The 22,277-nt window shown below is 48.9% G+C and overlaps 1 protein-coding gene across 2 annotated transcripts in view; it reads right to left on the bottom strand.

Annotated features, from left to right (window-relative positions):
* Positions 1-538: 538 nt before the first annotated feature.
* The window catches only part of LOC120408015 (class I histocompatibility antigen, F10 alpha chain-like), a 135,119-nt gene continuing 113,380 nt past the window's right edge, over positions 539-22,277 (bottom strand). The window contains exons 3-8 of one of the 2 annotated variants that reach the window (XM_039544478.1): positions 12,435-12,710; positions 9,759-10,034; positions 8,325-8,426; positions 7,862-7,894; positions 2,714-2,755; positions 539-1,387 (exon numbers count right to left, since the gene is read on the bottom strand). In XM_039544478.1, the coding sequence (XP_039400412.1) occupies positions 1,383-1,387; positions 2,714-2,755; positions 7,862-7,894; positions 8,325-8,426; positions 9,759-10,034; positions 12,435-12,710 (734 nt within the window). In that variant the 3' untranslated portion in view covers positions 539-1,382. The remainder of the gene's footprint in view (positions 1,388-2,713; positions 2,756-7,861; positions 7,895-8,324; positions 8,427-9,758; positions 10,035-12,434; positions 12,711-22,277) is intronic. The other variant, XM_039544477.1, reaches the window with a different exon arrangement.

Genomic DNA, 22,277 nt, shown 5'->3' with positions numbered 1-22,277 from the left:
ACAGGTTGTCACAGACTCACAGGCCAGTGCTCTCTTGGCTCCATATGGCTCCTGGGAGGAACTGCCCTTCAGAGTATTGACCCTACATCAGGTCACACGCTTTGCTCAAGGTTTAAGCTGTAGGCTTCTCCTCTGCCTCCCAGTACTGCATGTCCAAGCCTTCAGCAGGCCTGCCTCTCTCTAGCCTGCAGTGATTCTCAGCCAGCGCAACAGAGAAATGTTTATTGTACGTCTGGAGCACAGCACAAGACGTTCTCAGGGGCGTCCATCTGGGTCTGTCCCCGTCCAGGTGGGCTCAGGCCGCTCTTTGTTCCCAGCCCAGAAGTGACTCCTCCTTTCTGTGGCCCACCCTGTGTCACCTCCAAGGCCCCACCTCCATCCTTTGTCTTCTTTCCCAGGCAAACTGATCTCCAGGCGACTCTCTCTTCAGCTCTTTGTTCTCTCTGCTGCCCATAACTGGCTGGCTCCAAGTTGGGATGGGCCTTCGGGTCATCAGTTGCTAAGTTACAAAGTGTCCAGGCCATGGTCTGGGGTCTAGGCTGCTAGACTGGGTCACACCTGGTTCTCTGCAACAATAGACACCCCCTTCCACCTTGGTTAGACATGTAGCACATAGGGGAAATTAAGGCACAGTCTACAAACACAACATTAGGAAAATGCCCCATTTCAGGTTGCCTAGAGAGGCTGTGGAATCCCCATCAGTGGAGGCTTTTAAGAACAGGTGGGACAAACACCTGTCAGGGATGGTCCAGGTTTAGTTGATGATGCCTGAGATCGGGGCTGGACTTGATGACCTCTTGAGGTCCCTTCTAGCCCAGCATTTCTATGACTCTATGAATGGTGAAAAGGACATTAGAGGCACTTATAAACTAAACGCAGACACTTATTCCTGTCCAACAGACGTCCTCAGCTGAGGATGGCAACAGCACTACCAGCTGCGAGTAGACCAGGCAGTTTACCCTGTTATAATCATGAAATTCTACAGGAAAAAAAAAATACATCCCCCACCATATACACACAAGCAGTTACTGCTCACATATCTAGCGTACGGTACAGGGTGTGCAAACAGCACAGCACAGAGCACTGAGTACACACACTAAATGTAGCAAATACTAAACTCTTACTAAAAGAGTTTTTATCCATTAAAATTTTGGAAATTATTCTGTGCAAAATAAAATATTACAAAAAACTATTACATCTGAAAAGTAAAAAGTGGTCCAGTGAGCAGATAGATGAGGCCAGAAATCCCACACAGGCTGCTCCAAGTGCCAGAGAAAAGCTATGAAGGGGTTGGTTGGTTCTTGTAGGGTGATAGAGCAGAGCTCATCAGTCTTCCTCTCTGGGATCCCCTCAGGTTGTGGCACAGACTCCAACAGGTTCTGTTAAGCTGCAGAAATTAAACACAGGCAACTTCTATTAAAGGGAACCTGCCATAATATTTTGCAATAACAGTCACACTGCTGTGGGGGCGGTCGCCCTAGTGGCTGCAGTGTTCAGTGGACAAAATCTCTAACCCTGCTGACAAAGCTTTTAGCTCAAGTATCAGAGACTCAGATTTTAAGGTCAGAAGGGACCATTATGATCGTCTAGTCCAGGGGTAGGCAACCTATGGCACGCGTGCTGAAGGAGGCACACAAGATGATTTTCAGTGGCACTCACAATGCCGGGTCTTGGCCACTGGTCCAGGGGGCTCTGCATTTTAATTTAAAATGAAGTTTCTTAAACATTTAAAAAACTTTACTTTACATACAATAGTTTAGTTATATATTACAGATTTATAGAAAGAGACCTACAAACGTTAAAATGTGTTACTGGCACACAAAACCTTAAATTAGAGTGAATAAATGAAGACTCGGCACAGCACTTTGGAAAGGTTGCCGACCCCTGGTCTAGTCTGACCCCCTCCACAATGTAGGCCATAGAATCTCATGCACCCACTACTGCAATAATCTTCTCACCTATGTCTGAGCTATTGAAGTCCTCAAATCATGGTTTAAAGACTTCAAGATGCAGAGACTCCTCCAGCAAGTGACCCGTGCCCCATGCTGCAGAGGAAGGCGAAAAAACCCCAGGGCCTCTGCCAATCTGTCCTGGAGGAAAATTCCTTCCCGACCCCAAATATGGTGATCAGTTAAACCCTGAGCATGTGGGCAAGACTCGCCAGCCAGCACCCAGGAAAGAATTCTCTGTAGTAACTTCTAACATCCCATCACCGGCCATTAGGCCTATTTACCACTGATAGTCAAAGATCAATTAATTGCCAAAATCCTGTTATACCATCAGACCATCCCCTCCATAAACTTATCTAGCTTAATCTTGAAGCCAGATAGGTCTTTTGACCCAGTGTTCCTGGAGCCTGAGGTGCTGGGCTATAGCCCTGCTGCTTCCTCCCTGCAGTTTCACTGGAGACTGTTCTCTGAAGCAGCTGGATTTATCATAATGAAAGCTGATCTCTGCCCACAGAAAAATCCCTCTCACTAGAGTCTTTTACACCTAAATTAACCTCAGAGAAAAAAGGGGGATTTGGTGGCAAACCTGTTCCTGCCCCCCCGTGTGAATAAAAGGGAAATAAGGGATCCAGATCTCCCCTGTTCTGCTCCTTGGGGCTGGTTTGCGAGAGGGGACGGGCCAGTGAGACTAGGGATCCAATGTCTTGGACTAGGTGTCTCTCTCCAGAGGCCTCAGTGAGAGCAGTGAGCCCCCCCTCACTTACCCTTGGCAGATATGTCAGAGCCACTAGATCCTTGGTCGTTTGCTGTGCAGAGGAGGAGAAGAGAGAGTATATTAGCATCTCTCACAAGGCAAGTTTCATCATAGTTAGTAGATACGGGGACTCTTATCCCAAGGGAAGAGTCATCACCTCACTTTTCCCTAGCAGTGAGATGGTTGGTGCACAGATCAGTCTACAGTGCAGCTGCCCAGGATTTCCATTATTCACATGCAAAACACTTTACCATTGTAGGGGAAGAGCACAAAGCACCATGCCTCTTCAGAACAGGAACACTGAATACTCAACATTCAACGGCTAGCAAACCAGGAGATGCTGGGCTAAGGATACTCAGGCCAAACAACCTCAAGTCTGCCCCCTTCAGTCTGTGCCCAGATGGGTCCCTCAAGCAGACCACAGACTTCACCCTCACCCCCTGCCTACCAACAGCAATTCCCGCCTTAATCAACGGCGCCGCACAGAGCAGTGTGGACGGTATGAAGAGGAATGCTGATTTGGGGAGGTGCTGGGCACACAGACAATGGCAAGTTTGGTTTGCCTGGTGCTGTTCTATTTCCTGTTCCTACTCCTGGGCCCACTAGGGCAGAGTTCGAGTTGTGTGGAAAGCATCAGTCTACCTCTGCGTATCCTGGTTTGCCAACCTTTGACTTCTGGGAATTAAACACTCTGTAGCAAAGGGGTGTGGCCTCCCTCAGAGACAGAGAGCAAGGGAGGGCCAGACCTTGGCTGCCACGCCGGAAGTGGAAGGGTGGGACAGGAACTGGGCATATAAGAGGCGACCCCTGCAGCTCAGTTGAGCCGGAGTTGCCGAGGAAGTCACACGCTTCCAGCCCGCTGCTGGAGCCCTTGGAAGACTTCTGGTATCTTGAGTGCGTCCTTGGGACAGCAGAACTGCCAGACATGCCCGACTCTGAGGAGCTGCTGGGATTGCCACTGGCAGTGTGCACCGCGGGGAGACGGAGGATGACCCTGGGGTTCAGCTACACCCGGAGGGAAGGAAGTAGCCCGGGGCAGCCGACTACCATCCAGCTACGTTGCTGGCTGACACTAGGTCAGTGTGCTGCGGCTGGATCCCCACTGACCCAGTGGCAGACTGTTCTGCCGTTCTTAGAGCCCTGGGCTGGGACATGGTAGAGTCAGGTGGGCACGTGTCACCTGGCCACCCTAACCCCGGGATTCGCAGCCTCCCCACCTTAGGCCAAGAGGCCTCAGCAAGTTGATAGCTCTTGCCTGAGTCCTAGACTGTTTAAGGCTCCAATCCTCAGGCAGGGTAGAGCAGCAGACTGCCAACTTCCCCCTGGCTTAGACAGTTATTCCAGGAGCATGTCAGCAAAGGGGTGTGGCCTCCCTCAGAGACTGACACAGAGGAAGGGCCACACCCACCTACATGCTTACACACTCCCATTCTGAAAGGACACAGGGAGCCCAGGGCAGGGCTCAGCATCCACAACCTTAACTCCACATTAACAAAGTTTTTGCATGTGAATTTCCATTGTTCTGGAGTAGCGGGGAGGAGTGAGGGAGGCACGACTGAGGGCCAACTGTAGAAGGAAGGGTGATGCTCTGAGGAGGTTGTGTTGGCATTTCTCAAACCTCCCCAGTTACCAGCTGGAGGCACCCCTGAGAGGGTAAAGAGAGAGCTGGACTGCTACACCCTAGCAGGGTCCGGCAGATCTGCGACCTTATACCGGCTCTTGGTGCCAGGCATTAGATGGTCTCAGACACAGTCCATCATTTATGTAAATATTTCCCATAGTTGTTACTCTTGGTCTTGTTCCTAAAGGAGACAACTGAGGAGGGGATTTGAAGTCGTGGTCATCGAGGGGACAGAGTGGTGCTGATCTGAAGTCAATGGAAAGACTCCCATTGGCTTCAACAGGCTTTGGATCAGGCCCAGACTTCACAAGCATCAAAAACCAACTTTCAGATGAGTCGAAAGAAGTGTAACATTAAAAGCAGGTCAGACACCTTCAGGATCACACTCAGCCACACACAGCTCTAGGGGGATAATAATTCAGCCCCAAACCATCGCCTTGTCTGCACTAGCAAAATTGGAACCCATACCTGCAGGCAATGTAATTCCACCAGAGAGAGCAAAGGTGGAACAATTGAGGAAATGGGGTTCAGGTGGCTTTAATCACTGTATCATCTAGAGTTGCTCTGAGCAACATTACACAACATGTCAACAGCCACTCTACAATATTAAAGACGACCTCTGTTGGGAAAATAACACAACATGGCACAGATTAACCAACAAATTCTGGGAATCTATTAGGGACAATTTTTATTCCAGAAGGTGGAGAAAGATACTAGGGGAGGGGCTGTTCCAGATTTGATTTTGACAAAGGGAGGAACTGGTTGAGAATTTGAAAGTGGAAGGCAGCTTGGGTGAAAGTGATCATGAAATGATAGAGTTCATGATTCCAAGGAATAGGAGGAGGAAGAACAGCACAATAGAGACAATGGATTTCAAGAAGGCAGACTTCAGCAAGCTCAGGAAGTTGGTAGTTAAGATCCCATGGCAACAGGGCTGTCCCTAGGGGGGTGCGGGGCCCAGGACAACACCCCCTTCCACTCCAGGTCCCACCCTAACCCCCCACCCCCTCCTCTCCCAAGCGATGCTGGGACTGGCAAGGCAGAGCAATCAGGGCCAGTGGTGCTGCTGGCCCCCGCGCCCCCTAAAGCATGGGCCCCCCCAAAGCATGGGGCTCGGGGCTCCCACCCCCAATCTGTCCAATGGACGGGATGGCTCTGCATGGGAAGCAAGTCTAAAGGGGAAGACAGTTTGAGAGAGTTGGAAAGTATTCAAGGAGACATTATCAAGGACACAATGTAACCTACCCCACTACATAGGAAAGACAGGAAGGATGGTAAGACACTATGCTGGCTTAACCAGGAGACCTTCAAGGATCTGAAACTCAAGACTCCTACAAAAAGTGGAAAGTAGGTCAACATACAAAGGATAACGATAAACAAATAACACAAGCAGGTAGGGACAAAATCAGAAAGACCAAGGCAGAAAATGAGATTAAATTAGCTAGAGACATAAAGGGTAACAAAAAGTTATTCTATAAATACATTAAAAGCAAGGACAGGGTAGGCCCGTTACTCAAGGAGGGAAAGACAGCAACAGAAAATGTGGAAATGGCAGAAGTGCTAAATGACTTTTCTGTTTTGGTTTTCACCAAAAAGTTTCATAGTGATTGGATATCTAGCATAGTGAATGCCTATGAAAATGAGGTAGACTCTGGGGCTAAAATGGGGAAAGAACAAGTTAAACATGATTTAGACAAGTTAGATATCTTCAAGGTGCTAGGACCTGAAGAAATGCATCCTAGAACACTCAAAGAGCTGACTGTGGACATATCTGAGCCATCAGCGATTATCTCTGAAAAGTCATGGAAGACAGGGGAGATTCCAGAGGACTGTAAGAGGGCAAATATTGTGCCAGTCTATGGAAAAGGGGATAAGGACAACCTGGGGAATTACAGAGCTGTCAGCCGCACTCCCAATGCTGTTAGCTATGCCCCTCGTGGGGGTGGCTTTTTTAGAGCGCTGGGAGAGCTCTCTCCTAGCGCTGCTACTGCGATTACTTGCTGGTGCCGCGGCAGCTCTTTAACGTTGCTAATGTAGACAAAGCCTAAGACTTTTGATACTGTCTCACATCACAGTCTCAATTAATTAGTGAAATACAGCCTAAATGGAGCTACTACAAGGTGGTTGCAGAACTGGTTGGAAAACCGCTCCCAGAGAGAGTAGTTATCAGCGGTTTACAGTCAGGCTGGAAGGGCATAACGAGTGGGATCCCACAGAGATCAGTTCTGCATCCAGTTCTATTCAGTATCTTCATCGGTGATTTAGTTGATGGCATAGAGAGTACACTTATAAAGTTTGTGGAGATACTAAGCAGGAAGTGGTTGCAAGTGCTTTGGAGGACAGGATTCTAATTCAAAATTATTTGAATAAACTGGAGAAAAGGTCTGAAATAAATAGGATGAAATTCAACAAGGACAAATGCAAATTACTCCACTTAGGAAGGAACAATTAGATGCACACATACAAAATGGGAAATGACTGCCTAGGAAGGAGTAATGTGGAAAGGGATCTGGGGGTCTTAGTGGACCACAAGCTAAATAGGAGTCAACAATGTAACACTGTTGCAAAAAAAGCAAACATCCTTCTGGGATGTATCAGCAGGATTGTTGAAAGCAAGACATGAGAAGTAATTCTTTCACTCTACTCTGCGCTGATAAGGCCTTAGCTGGAGTATTGTGTCCAGTTCTGGGCATCACATTTCAAGAAGGATAGTGGACAAATTGGAGAAAGTCCAGAGAAGAGCAACAAAAATGATTAACAGTCTACCAAACATGACCTATGAGGGAAGATTGAAAGAATTGGGTTTCTTTAGTCTGCAGAAGAGAAGACAGAGGGGATGTGATAACAGTTTTCAAGTGCATAAAAGGTTGTTACAAGGAGGAGGAAGAAAAATTGTTTTTCTTAACCTCTGAGGATTGGACAAGAAGCAATGGGCTTAAAATTGCAGCAAGGGAGGTTTAGGTTGCACATTAGGAAAAACTTCCTGTCAGGGTGGTTAAGCACTGGAATAAATTGCCTAGGGAGGTTGTGGAATCTCCATCACTGGAGGTTTTTAAGAGCAGGTTAGACAAACACCTGTCAGGGATGGTCGAGAAATGAAACTTAGTCCTGCCCTAAGTGCAGGGGACTGGAGTATATGACCTCTCAAGGTCCCTTCCAGTCCTACAATTCTATGGTACCAGAACAATAATTGAAGATTTCCTTAAAATCTTCATTGTAGACAAGGCCTATGAGTGGAAGCAAACAGGGGGGAGGGATAGCTCAGTGGTTTGAGCATTGGCCTGCTAAACCCAGGGTTGTGAGTTCAATCCTTGAGGGGGCCATGGGGGAACTGGGGTAAAAATCTGGGGATTGGTCCTGCTTTGAGCAGGGGGTTGGACTAGATACCTCCTGAGGGCCCTTCCAACCCTGAGATTCTATGATTCTATGAAGCGAGGATCTCCTGTCAGTGGCTCCAGGCTAAAATCCACAAGCAAACACTGATGGCTGTTCAGAGATGGCCACTTGAAAAGAGGCGATGAGTCTCTTGTCACTTACCCTGAGCTACAGCGTAGCCATCTCCCTTTCTTCCTGCAGAAAAAAAAAGGCAAATTTCAGTGAATGCAGGTCCCAAAGCAGGAACCGACTCCGATCTGTGTACACAGCTCAGAAACAGGGCTCCTGGCACAGCACAGACCCCTGGCGCTCAGTAATGGACTCAAGGTCTGAGGCGCTCATGAATGGCAGGAGAGAAAGACACAAAGAGACAGAGTTTCCAAAGATCTCAGCCCACTGGCTGCTGAGCTCTTTGGAAAACCTAGCCTCATATAAACTGTAACCCGCACCCAGTATCTGGGTCTGGCCCTGGCCCTCCAGCAGTTCCCATTGGGTGTCATTAACTCAGTCCTGCAGTGGGGCAGTTACACACCGTACTGACACTAGCTCCTGTACTACTGTTGTCTTTAGAGGTATGTCAAGGGCCCAGCAAGTCCAGGGAATCCCCCCATCCCAGGCTCTTTACCTGGATGTTTCTTTTTCCAGACGACTACTCCGATTATAACACCAGTTAGGAGAACTGCAGTGATAACTCCAGACACAACGGGAATCAGACTGTTATTTGGTTCTAAAATGGAATGGAGAGAATGATCAATGGGGAAAAATCCCCACTAAAACCCTGTTTCATCTCATTGCAGGGATCAGTCAGTCAGTCAGCTCCCCAGGTTAGGGCTGAGTCTCGCAGCCCTCCACCCGGGAGCTCCACGTAGCCACCATGAACTACACCCCACCATAGACAGTCCTGGACACAGCCTCTACCACTTCAATTTATAATAAATATGTAGCACTTAAAATAGAAGACTTTTAGAACATTAATCAATCCTCATAAACCTCTGTGTGGGGGAGGATGGATGTCAGTATCATCCCTAAATTGGAGGGGGAAAAGACTTGCTGAAGGTCACACAGAGAGTCAGTGCAAGAGCCAAGAATTGAACCCAGGAGTCCTGGCTCCCAACCCCTAACCCCCCTTGACAATGATGACTTTCATGACTAATGGAACTCCATTGTGTGATTCTGGTGACAAACTGGAAACTGACCCTCAAAGCTCTGGATTTCCCTGCCATGAATGGAGTTACAGACACAATATGTATTTTTTGAGGGGGCAGGAATTGAACAGGAGAGGATAGAGATATTTTAAGAAAGACCCACATAATACAGCAAAAAGAAAAATAGTTAAGAGAATAAGGAAATGTGGTTTATGACACAAAAATTGGCAGGGGACATGGTAGCAGGATTATGATGTGAAACCATCTGATGACTAGATTTCCAGTGCAGGCTGCCCTTTTAGAAACTGTTTGCACTTCCAAATGCTGCATTTTTCTACATCCCAATTAACGAAGCAAAAAAATGGCTGAGAACAGGCTGGACGCTGAAGCAAGACAAATTCTGACTGCAAATAAGGGGCAGATTTGAGCTTCCCCTGGGATGTGGTAAATTCTCCATCCCTTGGAGACTTCACATCTGGAATGGGCATCTCCTTCTGAAGGATCAGATCTAGTTTGCCCCCACATGACCAGACTGGATGCTGGGGTCCCTGGTGAGATTTCCCCCTGCCCTGGGCTATGCAGGAGCTCAGATCAGATGATTAGAATGGTCCCTTCAGGCCTTAATGTCTCATTGTTAATCTTCTCCCTTCAGAGACACTGTATTGCTGAGATGTATCCAACAGCCCCAGAGGCAGCAAACTGGAGAGCAAGGCATGAGCCCCAGGCACTGTGGGTCCCAACTCTAGCACAAGAACTTGACTGCAGAGGGACGGGGCCAAAGGGGACAGGACCTCACAGGCCCTGAGGAAATTCCAGCTTCAGCCTATACATCGAAATGAGAATTTTTCAGGGGTTGAGAGTAATGGATTCCCCCTCTCCCACTAGGAAAACAGACAAACACACAAACTCCTTACCCCAGGGGACAGAGAGCGGCTCTAACAGGCTTTCATGCTTCACGTGACATGAATAATGGGCTTTGATCGTGGGGTCAATCTCCATTGTCACCCAGGTCTGGTAGGTCCCATCCCCACTGGGTAGGATGCCTTCAGAGTAGGTCACCTGCTGTCTGCTCTCCCCATCTCTCAGCCAGGTCACGGTGATGTCCCGGGGGTAGAACCCACTGACCTTACAGGAGAGGGTGGTGAGGCCGTCATGAGATGACCTGTCACTCACTCTAGCTGTTGGGCGCACTGGGAAAAAGACGAAACTGAAGTTAGCTGTTTTCAAGCTCTAATCCAGGCAGTCTTTGCTGGAGGTTTGCAACATGAAATTCTGAGACCCAGCAGTGGGAGAGGATGAGAGTCCATGAGACGGAATCTCTCTGATGAGAGAAAACCACCATGTTAGAGGATTTCTGTGCCAAATTCACAGCATCAGCAACGGTGAACCTCAAATCCAGGTCCCTGACCGGGCCTCTGCTCCCAACCACAGGGACACAAGTACCTTGAAAGGCTTCACTAAGTTCCAGATACAGGTGTCACAGAAGTCAGTCCTTAATCACATGCTATGTTTGTGCTCATCTCCTATCAGTCCATGGATTTGAAAGAGAGAAGAGTCTTGCCCTCGCCATGGGTCAAAAAAATGAAGTAGATAAACCACGGGTGGGGAAACTTTTTGGCCCGAGGGCCACATCGGGGTTCCGAAACTGTATCGAGGGCCAGGTAGGGAAGACTGTGCCTCCCCCAACAGCCTGGCCCCACCCCTAACCCTATCCCCATCCTCCCACTTCCCTCCCCATTCAGAACCTCCAACCCACCCAACCCTCCCTGGTCCCTGTCCCCTGACTGCCCCGACCCCCCAGCCACACCCCTTGACAGGCCCCCCCCCCAGGACTCCCACACCCATCCAACCCCCCCAGTTCCCCATCTCCTGACTGCCCCCTCTCGGGACCCCCCATACCTAACCCTCCTCCCCTAGGACCCCTTCCCCTATCTAACTCCCCCTCTAAAGCCCCTTTTGGAATGCGGCCCTGCAAACATGGGCGGAGGACTCGGGCTGCCCCTGCTCCTCCTCACAGCTGGAGAGAAGCGACGGTTTCCCCTTCAAAGCGCCTCTTCTCTTCGGCCAGCTGCACGACCACCCGGTGCTCCTCCTGAGTCCTCCACCTGCGCCCACGGCGCTCCCACCATCCGCACCTCCCTCCCTGCCCCTGCAGTGCACTTTTAAATCGGCCTCTGAGCCGCACTGCCCGAGCCATCCACGCCGCTACGCTGCCCAGAGCGCTGGTGGCGCAGCGAGCTGAGGCTGCGGGGGAGGGGGGCACCAGAGGAGGGGCTGGGGGCAGCCTCCCGGGCCAAGACCTCAAGGGCCGGGCAGAAAGGTCCCGCGGGCCAGATGTGGCACATGGTTGTAAACTACCCCTCACACTAGCTAATATTAATTGGCTAATTTTTTGTACGTTGTTACCAAAACTATTTACCCCAGTATTATGGATTTCAAAAGGATTTACACATGTTGAAATATCAGTTTACCAGCCCCTTGTCACTGAAATACACATTACACTGCTGTGTACGGCTTTTTCTTGTTGGCATTTGTAAAGATGGCCAAGGACAAGATCATGTTCAGCTGAGGTTTGCAAGAGAAATAAGCAACTAGTATAATTGTTGCAAAAAACTGGGTACAAATGCCAAGTAACCTTGAACAGCAAGCGCAAACTGTTTGGGAACGGAAAGGTTAGGGTGTGTAAAGATGCTAACTAATTTGGGAAATTTGTGGCCATGGTAACAGACAAGGTACATACATGGGAAATAGCGAGTTAACATTTTGAAGCAGATTACGCTGCAACTGTCCTTCTGAATCAGTGTGGTAAAGCATTTAACCTCTTCCCCTTCTCTGTTTGTGCTGATTAACCTTTAACTAAAAAGCTTTTGTAATAAATTTGACTGCGTGTGATTATCTGATGTCTTATTGATAAAAGAATCAAGTAATAAGTAAGCAGGTGTTGCAACAAAGGTAGGTCTTGAGGGGGGAAAACTTCAAGGACAAGAGGAGCCTTCTTCCAGATTAGAGGAGGGGGCAATTCCACGTGTAGGGGATGGCATGGAAAAAAGCACATAGACTGTGGGAAAAGTTTGGACAAAGAGGCAAGGAGAACAAAGCTACCGTCATTGGTGGAACACAGGGTCTGGGGGTAACCCAAGAAATATGATGGTGCAGACAGTGAATGCGGAAGAATTACATGGTGAATGAAGCTGGTGTCCATAGAACTGGTGGCACTTCCATAATTAAGGTGGCGTGGAGCTTTCTCTACAGAGTATTTCTCAGAGTGCTCCAACATGCACACGCACAGGCAGATTGCCTTGATAACGCTGCGTCACACCAGGGGAAGAGGTAGAATTTGTGGTGTGAATTTGGGCTCATTTGGTCAAGTGGCTCTGGAGATGCAGCTTCTCTACAGTGAGCTGCTTTTAACACTCAATTTCTTACCTTTTTTCCCCAGCAGAGCTGTGGGTGGGGGGAGGGGTTGTTTCCCCACCCATCCCTGGTGCAAGGTTAGCTGAACGGCCCCCTGCTCCATTTTGGAACTGGGGCTGGGAAATGGAGATGTAATTTGTAGTGACCTTCTGGGTGGGGCTTGTCCCCCATCTTACCTTTCCTCTGCAGCGTCTCCTTCCCGTACTCTATTTCCCGGCTAAGACGTTCTCTACAGTACTCTTCCAGGTAGTGTTTCCATCCCTGGTTGTCACCTACTTCAGCATCCCATCGCCTCTTGGTGATCTGAGCCCCAATATCTGCTGCTACCCATGTCATGGTCTCCTTATCGAAGGTAAGAAAGTCTCGTCCGTCATATGAATCCTGGTAAAACACCTGAATGCTGTCGTCTTCCCGGAGATCACACCCAAATATGGTCTGGATAATGTGAAACCCTGAAACACAGCGGAGGGTCAGCAGCAGCCTCTCTCTGAAAATCTCACTAAGACCCCACTGCAGGTATCCAAGTGGTTCTTCTCCTTGCTACTGGACCCTCCCTCCCCTGAGAAATGGGGTTCCCATTTACGCTGTTCGGTCCTATCCCCTCCCAGCTCCTTTCAGAAGGGAACCCAAAACTGCAGGGATCTCTCCCTCCAAACTGTTGGGTCTTTGTACACTAAGTGTACACTAAGTTGGGTCTTTCCCCACTGCACAGAGCTCACAAGCCTTCAAGGAGTACCTCACTGCTGCTTGTTCTTGTATGCTCCCTGCAGGGGGAGCAGGGCGGCACGACCCCAAAGGGAATACTCCGGATACTGCAGGGGTCTGTCCCCTCCAGCTCTCTTCTGCTCTCTGAGGATTCAGGTTTGTGAACAGGGGCTGCTAACAGGGAGTTTTGCAAGGGAGCGGGGGGGTCTCGTGCCGGTTCTGTTTCCCTTTATTCCCCTTAAACCTATAAACCAAACTACATTCAAAACTTCTTGCTTTAAACAACCCTTTAAACCACCCTTCCATTAACTAGGAGACCATGCAGGCAGAAGCCCAGCAGCAGAGTGGGGGCTATCCAGTTTATTGCGCTGAGTGAGGCATGTACGATTACCTGCCCTGTGGGCGGGTGGCGTATGTGTGTGTTCGGTGCAAGGAGCTCCTGGCCCTCAGAGACCATGTACGGACTTTGGAGGCCAGGGTGGCGGAACTGGAGGAGCTAAGAGAGGCAGAGAGGTATGTTGATGAGGCTTTCCGGGACACTGTAGAACTGTCCCACCTCCGGTCAGACAGCCCCTGCGCTGCTGAAGAATATGAAAGGCCCAGGGAAGCAGAGCAGTCAATGGGAGCAGAGGGAAACCTTCCCATAGTTGGGACCCTCGTTCCAGATGGTGCTGGGGTTGCCTCTCGCACTGAGGTTACCTCTCCGGGGGAGGGAACTCCAGTCACTAGGAAAAGGCAGGTGTTAGTAATGGGAGATTCGATTATTAGAAACGTAGATAGCTGGGTTTGTGATGACCGGGAGAACCGTATGGTGACTTGCCTGCCTGGTGCAAAGGTTGCGGATCTCTCGAGGCATCTAGACAGACTTTTGTGTAGTGCTGGGGAGGAGCCGGTGGTCGTGGTACATGTAGGTACCAATGACATAGGGAAGGTGTAGCAGGGTGGACTCCCTGCTCCTGCCCTGAAGAGGTAAAAACAGTCCTGGGGGAAGATTGTGGCTGGGAGCTACTAAGCTGGGCTGACTGGGAAGTGGTTGCAGCTGGGCCACACCCCAATCAGGCCACAGCTGGCCTGTATAAAGAGGCCAGAGAAGCCAGGAGCTAACAGACTTCCTCTGCCTGTAGAGGGAGATGGGCCTGACTGCAGGGAGCTGGACACAGGGTACCCGAGTGAAGCAGGGCTGGGAAAAGGCAGAGGAGCTGGAACACCTGGAAAGCCCCAGGCTGTGGCCTAGCATTGGGCTAACAGGTACTGGGGGTTGCAGGGGGCAGCTCAGGGGTAGGCCAAGGCAGCAGGTCCAAACCCTCCTTGCCAGTGATGAACAGGCTGATACTGCAGTCTGCCCCTAGACAATGACTGGCAGTAGCCATATACTGAGGCAAGGTGGGGATAGAGGGTGAGGGTTCCCTGAGGAGGGGAAACCCTAAGAGAAAAGGGGTTACTGCCAGGGGGCAGCACCCCAGGTAAAAGGGCACCGGGTCCTGGGAGGGACATGGGGGCCAGAGGACAGGCAGATCCTCTGCCTGCAGAGGGCGCTTCAGAACTGGAAGAGCTAATTCCCGAGAACAACCAGCAGGAGGTGCCAAAGGGGTGAGTCCACTCGTCTACAGAAGGGTAGGAGAGATGTCCTGGAGGCCAAATTTAGGCTGCTAGGGAAGAGACTGAAATCCAGGACCTCTATGGTGGCATTCTCAGAAATGCTCCCAGTTCCACGTGCAGGGCCGGGTAGGCAGGCAGAGCTGCAGAGTCTCAATGCGTGGATGAGACGATGGTGTAGAGAGGAGGGGTTCACATTCATTAGAAACTGGGGAAACTTTTGGGATGGGAGGAGCCTATACAGGAGAGATGGGCTCCACCTAAACCAAAGTGGAACCAGACTGCTGGCACTAAACAGGTTGTAGAGCAGTTTTTAAACTGTAAGATGGGGGAAAGCCGACCGCTGCAGAGGAGCATGTGGATCGGATACAGACAAACATTCACATAAAGAATTTGACACATCAGAAAAAGGCAGGCTAATAAACAGGGACAAGTTTTTAAAGTGCTTGTACACAAATGCTAGAAGTCTAAATAATAAGATGGGTGAACTAGAGTGCCTTGTGACAAAAGGAGGATATAGATATAATAGGCATCACAGAAACCTGGTGGACTGAGAGCAATCAATGGGACACAATCATTCCGGGGTACAAAATATATCGGAAGGACAGAACAGGTCGTGCAGGAGTGAAGAGTGGCACTATGTGTGAAAGAAAAAGTAAAATAAAATGAAGTAAAAATCTTAAGCGAATCCACATGTTCCATAGAATCTCTATGGATAGAAATTTCATGCTCTAATCAGAATATAACATTAGGGATCTATTATAGACCACCTGATCAGGACAATAATAGTAATGATGAAATGCTAAGGGAAATTAGAGAGGCTATCAAAATTAACAACTCAGTAATAGTGGGGGATTTCAATTATCCCCATATTGACTGGGAACATTTCACTTCAGGACAAAATGCAGAGATAAAATTACTCAATACTTTAAATGACTGCTTCATGGAGCAGCTGGTACGGGAACCCACAAGGGGAGAGGCAACTCTAGATTTAATCCTAAATGGAGCACAGGAGCTGGTCCAAGAGGTAACTATAACAGGACCGCTTGGAAAGAGTGACCATAATACAATATCATTCAACATCTCTGTGGTGGGAAGAACATCTCAACAGCCCAATACTGTGGCATTTAATTTCAAAAGGGGGAACTATACAAAAATGAGGGGGTTAGTTAAACAGAAATTAAAAGGTACAGTGACTAAAGTGAAATCCCTGCAAGCCGTATAGGCACTTTTTAAAGAAACCATAATAGAGGCCCAACTTCAACGTATACCCCAAAGTCCATGCATCCGAAGTAGGCTGTAGCCCACGAAAGCTTATGCTCAAGTAATTTTGTTAGTCTCTAAGGTGCCACAAGTACTCCTGTTCTTTTTAAAAAGTGGAAGTCAAATTCTAGTGAGGCAAATAGAAAGGAGCATAAACACTGCCAAATTAAGTGCAAGAGTGTAATAAGAAAAGCCAAAGAGGAGTTTGAAGAACGGCTAGCCAAAAACTCCAAAGGTAATAAAATGTTTAAGTATATCAAAAGCAGGAATCCTGCTAAACAACCAGTGGGGCCCCTTGATGATCAATATACAAAAGGAGCACTTAAAGACGATAAAGTCGTTGCAGAGAAACTAAATGGATTCTCTGCTTCAGTCTTCACGGCTGAGGATGTTAGGGAGATTCCCAAACCTGAGCTGGCTTTTGTAGGTGACAAATCTGAGGAACTGTCACAGATTGAAGTGTCACTAGAGGAGGTTTTGGAATTAATTGATAAACTCAACATTAACACGTCACCGGGACCAAATGGCATTCACCCAAGAGTTCTGAAGGAACTCAAATGTGAAGTTGCAAAACTATTAACTAAGGTTTGTAACCTGTCCTTTAAATCGGCTTCTGTACCCAATGACTGGAAGTTAGCTAATGTAAACACCAATGTTTAAAAAAGGGCTCTAGAGGTGATCCCGGCAATTACAGACCGGTAAGTCTAACGTCAGTACTGGACAAATTAGTCAAAACAATAAAATTGTCAAACACATAGAAAAACAAACTGTTGAGCAATAGTCAACATGGTTTCTGTAAAGGGAAATCATGTCTTACTAATCTATTAGAGTTCTTTGACAGGGACAACAAACATGTGGACAAGGGGGATCCAGTGGACATAGTGTACTTAGATTTCCAAAAAGCCTTTGACAAGGTCCCTCACCAAAGGCTCTTACTTAAATTAAGCTGTCATGGGATAAAAGGGAAGGTCCTTTCATGGACTGAGAACTGGTTAAAAGACAGGGAAGAAAGGGTAGGAATAAATGGTAAATTCTCAGAATGGAGAGGGGTAAGTAGTGGTGTTCCCCAAGGGTCAGTCCTAGGACCAATCCTATTCAATTTATTCATAAATGATCTGGAGAAAGAGGTAAACAGTGAGGTGGCAAAGTTTGCAGATGATACTAAACTGCTCAAGATAGTTAAGACCAAAGCAGACTGTGAAGAACTTCAAAAAGATCTCACACAACTAAGTGATTGGGCAACAAAATGGCAAATGAAATTTAATGTGGATAAATGTAAAGTAATGCACGTTGGAAAAAATAACCCCAACTATACATACAATATGATGGGGGCTAATTTAGCTACAACGAGTCAGGAAAAAGATCTTGGAGTCATCGTGGATAGTTCTCTGAAGATGTCCACGCAGTGTGCAGAGGCGGTCAAAAAAATCAAACAGGATGTTAGGAATCATTAAAAAGGGGATAGAGAATAAGACTGAGAATATATTATTGCCCTTATATAAATCCATGGTACGCCCACATCTCGAATACTGTGTACAGATGTGGTCTCCTCATTTCAAAAACATATACTGGCATTAGAAAAGGTTCAGAAAAGGGCAACTAAAATGATTAGGGGTTTAGAGAGGGTCCCATATGAGGAAAGATTAAAGAGGCTAGGACTCTTCAGCTTGGAAAAAAGGAGAATAAGGGGGAATATGATAGAGGTATATAAAATCATGAGTGATGTGGAAAAAGTGGATAAAGGAAAAGTTATTTACTTATTCCCATAATACAAGAACTAGGGGTCACCAAATGAAATTAATAGGCAGCAGGTTTAAAACAAATAAAAGGAAGTTCTTCTTCACGCAGCGCACAGTCAACTTGTGGAACTCCTTACCTGAGGAGGTTGTGAAGGCTAGGACTATAACTGCGTTTAGAAGAGAACTGGATAAAGTCCATAAATGGCTATTAGCCAGGATGGGTAAGGAATGGTGTTCCTAGCCCCTGTTTGTCAGAGGATGGAGATGGATGGCAGGAGAGAGATCACTTGATCATTACCTGTTAGGTTCACTCCCTCTGGGGCACCTGGCATTGGCCACTGTCGGTAGACAAGATACTAGACTAGATGGACCTTTGGTCTGACCTGGTATGGCCATTCTTATATTCTTGTGATTCCCCCAATTCTGGTAGTCAGGGTACAGGTCTGTCCCCCACCGTAACCTCTGTTCTGGTTTTAATGACCTCACAGAATCCCCAGGCTCACTCTGTTTCCCTGCCCCATCTTCCCTTTGCCACCACCACAATCTAGAAACGGCAAAGAACCATGTCGGATGCTTGGCCTCTTTCACATGGCCACTGTCTCAAGGTGATTCCCTGTAAGAATCAGGCCATTGACAGCCCTTACTTCAACGGGACGCCATTTTCCTACTGCCAGACTCAGCTAGTACAGCCACCCCTGGGCTGAGAGGAGGCACAGAGAGATACGAGTGAGGGGGGAAGCAGGGGGATGTGGGGATGGGGACAGGAAGAAGAATTTAGGGGAGATGGAGGCTGTGGTGAACAGAGAACATTGTGGGGATCACAAGGAAGACTGAAACGTGTGGGGAACGGATCAGACCCTTAGCTTGGCAAACGGGGCAGAACGTGGGAGCACAAAAATAACCCACACAGGGTTCCGAATATTTTCACCCCTCCCTCACCCTGCATTAGATACATCAAAGGTAAATGCCTAGATTTTCAGCAATCACTAGTGATTTTGGGTGCCCAAATGAGACCTTTGAAAGGGGCGTGATCAGAAAGTGGGAGCACCCGGCCTCTGAATATGAGACACCCAAAAATCACTAATCACTTTTGAAAAAATGTAGGCCAAGGGATTAAAATACAATTTGGTGTCTCAGCCATAGGTGAGAGCCAAGCCCACAAGCTGTGTTCCTGAATTACGCCCCAGATCTGGACAAAAAACAGTTACTAAACTTCCTGCAACGATTGTTCTTATGGATGTGTTGCACACGTCCATTCCACGTTAGCTGTGCGTGTCCCGCACGCAATCACCTCTGTGGTGCTCATCAGTTCGGCTCTAGCGCCCTCTACTGCAGCACTCTCATACCGCAGTGTGAGGGGACTGGTTGACCCCGCACTTTCTCAGCTCCTTCTTGCCAGCAACTCCAACAGATGAATAGGACGGTGGCTCGTGGAATGGACGTGTGCAACACATCTCAAATAACAACAGTTACAGAAAGGTTAGTGACCATTTTTTCTTCTTCAACTGCTTGCACGTATCCATTCCACATTCGGTGACTCCCAAGCAGTACCGTAAGAGGTGGGCTCGGAGTTCATGGACACGTGGATTACAACACTGCCCAACTAAACCCAGTGTCATCTCTAGCTTGCTGGGTGAAGGCACAGTTGGAAGAAAAAGTATGTACTGGTGCCCAAGTCACGGCTCTGCAAATGTCCTAGATCGGGCCTGGGCCATGAACACCACTGAGGAAGCTTGTGCTCTTCTAGAATGGGCCGTCAGGAGGCAGGTGGTGGGACACTTGCCTGCTCGTAGCACATGTGAATGCACAATGTGATCCAGGATGAAATTCTCTGAGCTGAAATGGGTAGGGCTTTCATCCTGTCAGCTACTGCCACAAAGAGCTGTGTGGATTTACAGATCGACTTTCTCTATAGTCCTTTCTATAAAGAACACTAGGGTGTGCCTAACATCCAGAGTATGGAGATGTGATTCCTCCTTATTCTTGTGTGGCTTCAGGAAGAAAATGGGCAGGAAAATATCCTGATTACTATGAAACTCCAAGACTACCTTTGGGAGGAACACAGGGTGGGGGCAATGTTGTACCTTGTCGTTAAAGAACACTGTATACGGAGGTTTTGACATAAGAGCTCTAATCTCCAAGACCCACCTGACTGAAGTAATTGCTATCAGAAAGGCGACTTTCCAGGAAAGGTACAACAGAGGGCGCAATGCCAGTGGCACAAGGGTGGCCCCATGAGCTCTGACAGGACCAGGTTTAAGTCTCCCAGGGGGGTGGGTTCCCAGATTTGCAGGTAGAGCCTTTCAAAGCCTTTGAGGAAGTGAATGGACATTTCATGTGAAAAAACTGATCGACCACCCAGCAGGGGGTAGAATGCGGAGACCGCGGCTGTGTGTGCCTTAACAGATGAAATCGCTAGACCTGGCTGTTTCCAGACTGTTCTGGAGTATCTGCTTTATCTGAGAGATGACTCAGTGGGTGAGAGGCAGGGGTGCTGGAACAGGGGGAACAAGGAGCCATGGCCCTGCCACTTTAGCAGCAGGTGAGAGCAGGGAGGGAGGGGGCGGAGCCTCAGGAGAAGAGGTGTGGGGGGGGGCATCGGGGAAGAGTCACAGTTTCAGCACCGGTGGACCCCCACTCACAGGGAGGTTCTGGCACCCTGGTGAGAGGCCCTGCTGGGGAGACCAAATGGAGAAATGCTTCCACTTGGCCAGGTAAGTAGCTCTGGCAGATGGTTTCCTACTGCCTAGCAAGACCTAGCAGACCTGCTCCGAACAGGCCAGTTGTGCAGGTTTAACCGTGGAGCTGTCAGGCAGATGGAGCATTTGGCCGTGATCTTGCGAAATCAGGTCCGGAAGGGGACGGACCAGCATTGGAGTTGCTACTGACGGTCTAGATCTAAGCCAAACTAGTGATGATGTGGCCAAGCTGAGGCTATGAGAATAACCTTCACCCTTGACCTTCAGCAAGACCTTGTGCACTAAAGGAAGGGGGGGGGAAGGCACAGAACAGGTGATTTCTCCAAGGGAGTAAGAAGGCATCCGGGAGCGAGCCTGGGTTGCAGTCACACAGACAGCAGAACTGCTGACATTTCCTGTTCTGTCTGGTTGTGAACAGGTCTACGAGGGGAGCACCCCGCCACTGGAAAATGGTCCTTGCTATGTCAGGGCATAGGGACCATTCGTGGTGAGAATAGCTGATCTGCCAGCTCCTTCTGGGCTCCCAAAAGGTGAGAAGCTTCCAGGCGGATCCAGTGCTTTATGCAGAGCTCCCACAAGCAAATGGCCTCCTGACACAGGGGGGAGAAGAGCGGACCACTCTCTGCCTGCTGATGTAAGACATGGCTGCCATACTGTCTGTAAGAACTCGCACCACCTTGCTTGCACATGACATGCTAGGCGGACCGCCCTGAGCTCTCTGATGTTTACCTGGAGCAAGAGTTTCTGCTTGTATCACTGATCTTGTGTCCTGAGGTGCCCGAGATGGGCAGGCCCTGTCCACCAAGTCCAAATGATGGCAGTTTAGCCGGTACGCTGACGCCAGATGAGCCTGAAGGGGTCTGAGGTGCAACCTCGCATACTGCACCACATATATGCACGCGGCCATGTGACCCAAAAGCCTGAGGGGGCCTTGACCTGTGACGACACTGACTGGACTTGGGCTTCTGGGAGGTAGAATCGAGCATCACTCCGATAAACTCTGTCCTCTGAACCAGGAGGAGTGTTGACTTCTGCTTGTTTTTCAGCAGGCACAGTGGGTCAGAGATGCCCTTTGGCCTTCAGGATTACGAAATAATGGGAGTGAAACCCTTTCCCTCTTAAGTTCTGAGGCACCTCCTCCACGGCTCCTACCTAGAGAAGGGCTTGCACCTCCTGGGCTAAACGTTGCTCATGAGAAGGGTCCCTGAAGAGGGACGGGGTTTGGGGGGTAGGAGGGAGGCATGGAAATGAACTGAAGCGTGTAACCCTCCTCCACCGCACCACAGACCATTGGGGAGCTGAAGCCAGAGAGATGGTCCAAAAACAAAAGGGGGGCAGGATCTGGTATGGCGACTGGTATAATGCCCTCAGGCACCCTGTCAAAAGCTCTGCTTGGAGCCCTCTGAGTATCTGGGAGGGCCAGGCAGTGAGGCTGAGGCAGATGGGGGCAGCTGTCGGCACCTAGAACTTCTGTTCTGCTTTTTGAACTGGTCCTGACAAGGCGGTGGGTCTGGGAAGCAGCCAGGCTGTTGGGGCTTGAAATGTTTCCTCGAAGGCAACCAAGGTATGGAGATTCAAGGACTTGAGGGTGGCTCTGGAGTTCCTCCAGGCTGCACAGTTTGATGTCCATTAGCTCTGAGAAGAGCGAAGTCCTTTCAAATGGAAGGTCTTGAAGAGACTGCTGGACCTTTGTTTGGGGGCCAGAGGACTGAAGCCAGGAGCCCCTTTGCATGGCCACTGCTGACACCATAGCCCTGGCTGCCGCATCTGCTGTGTCAAGGGTGACTTGTTGGGAAGCCCTAGCCACCGCATTCCCATCCACCAGAGCAACAATCTCCTGCCTGGACTCTTGGGGAAGTGAGTCTTTAAATTTCAACATGGAGTGTAAGTCATATCTGCCCAGCAGTGCCTGTTGGCTGGAGAAGTGGAGCTATAGACCACTGGTAGAATTCATTTTCCTACCAAAATGGTCACAAGGGGCTGGGGACACTCTTGGGTGAGGACCAATGTGACAGGC

This window comes from Mauremys reevesii, linkage group 6, assembly GCF_016161935.1.
Source record: "Mauremys reevesii isolate NIE-2019 linkage group 6, ASM1616193v1, whole genome shotgun sequence".
NCBI classification, from domain to species: domain Eukaryota; kingdom Metazoa; phylum Chordata; order Testudines; family Geoemydidae; genus Mauremys; species Mauremys reevesii.
This window is presented reverse-complemented; position numbering and strand designations above follow the sequence as displayed.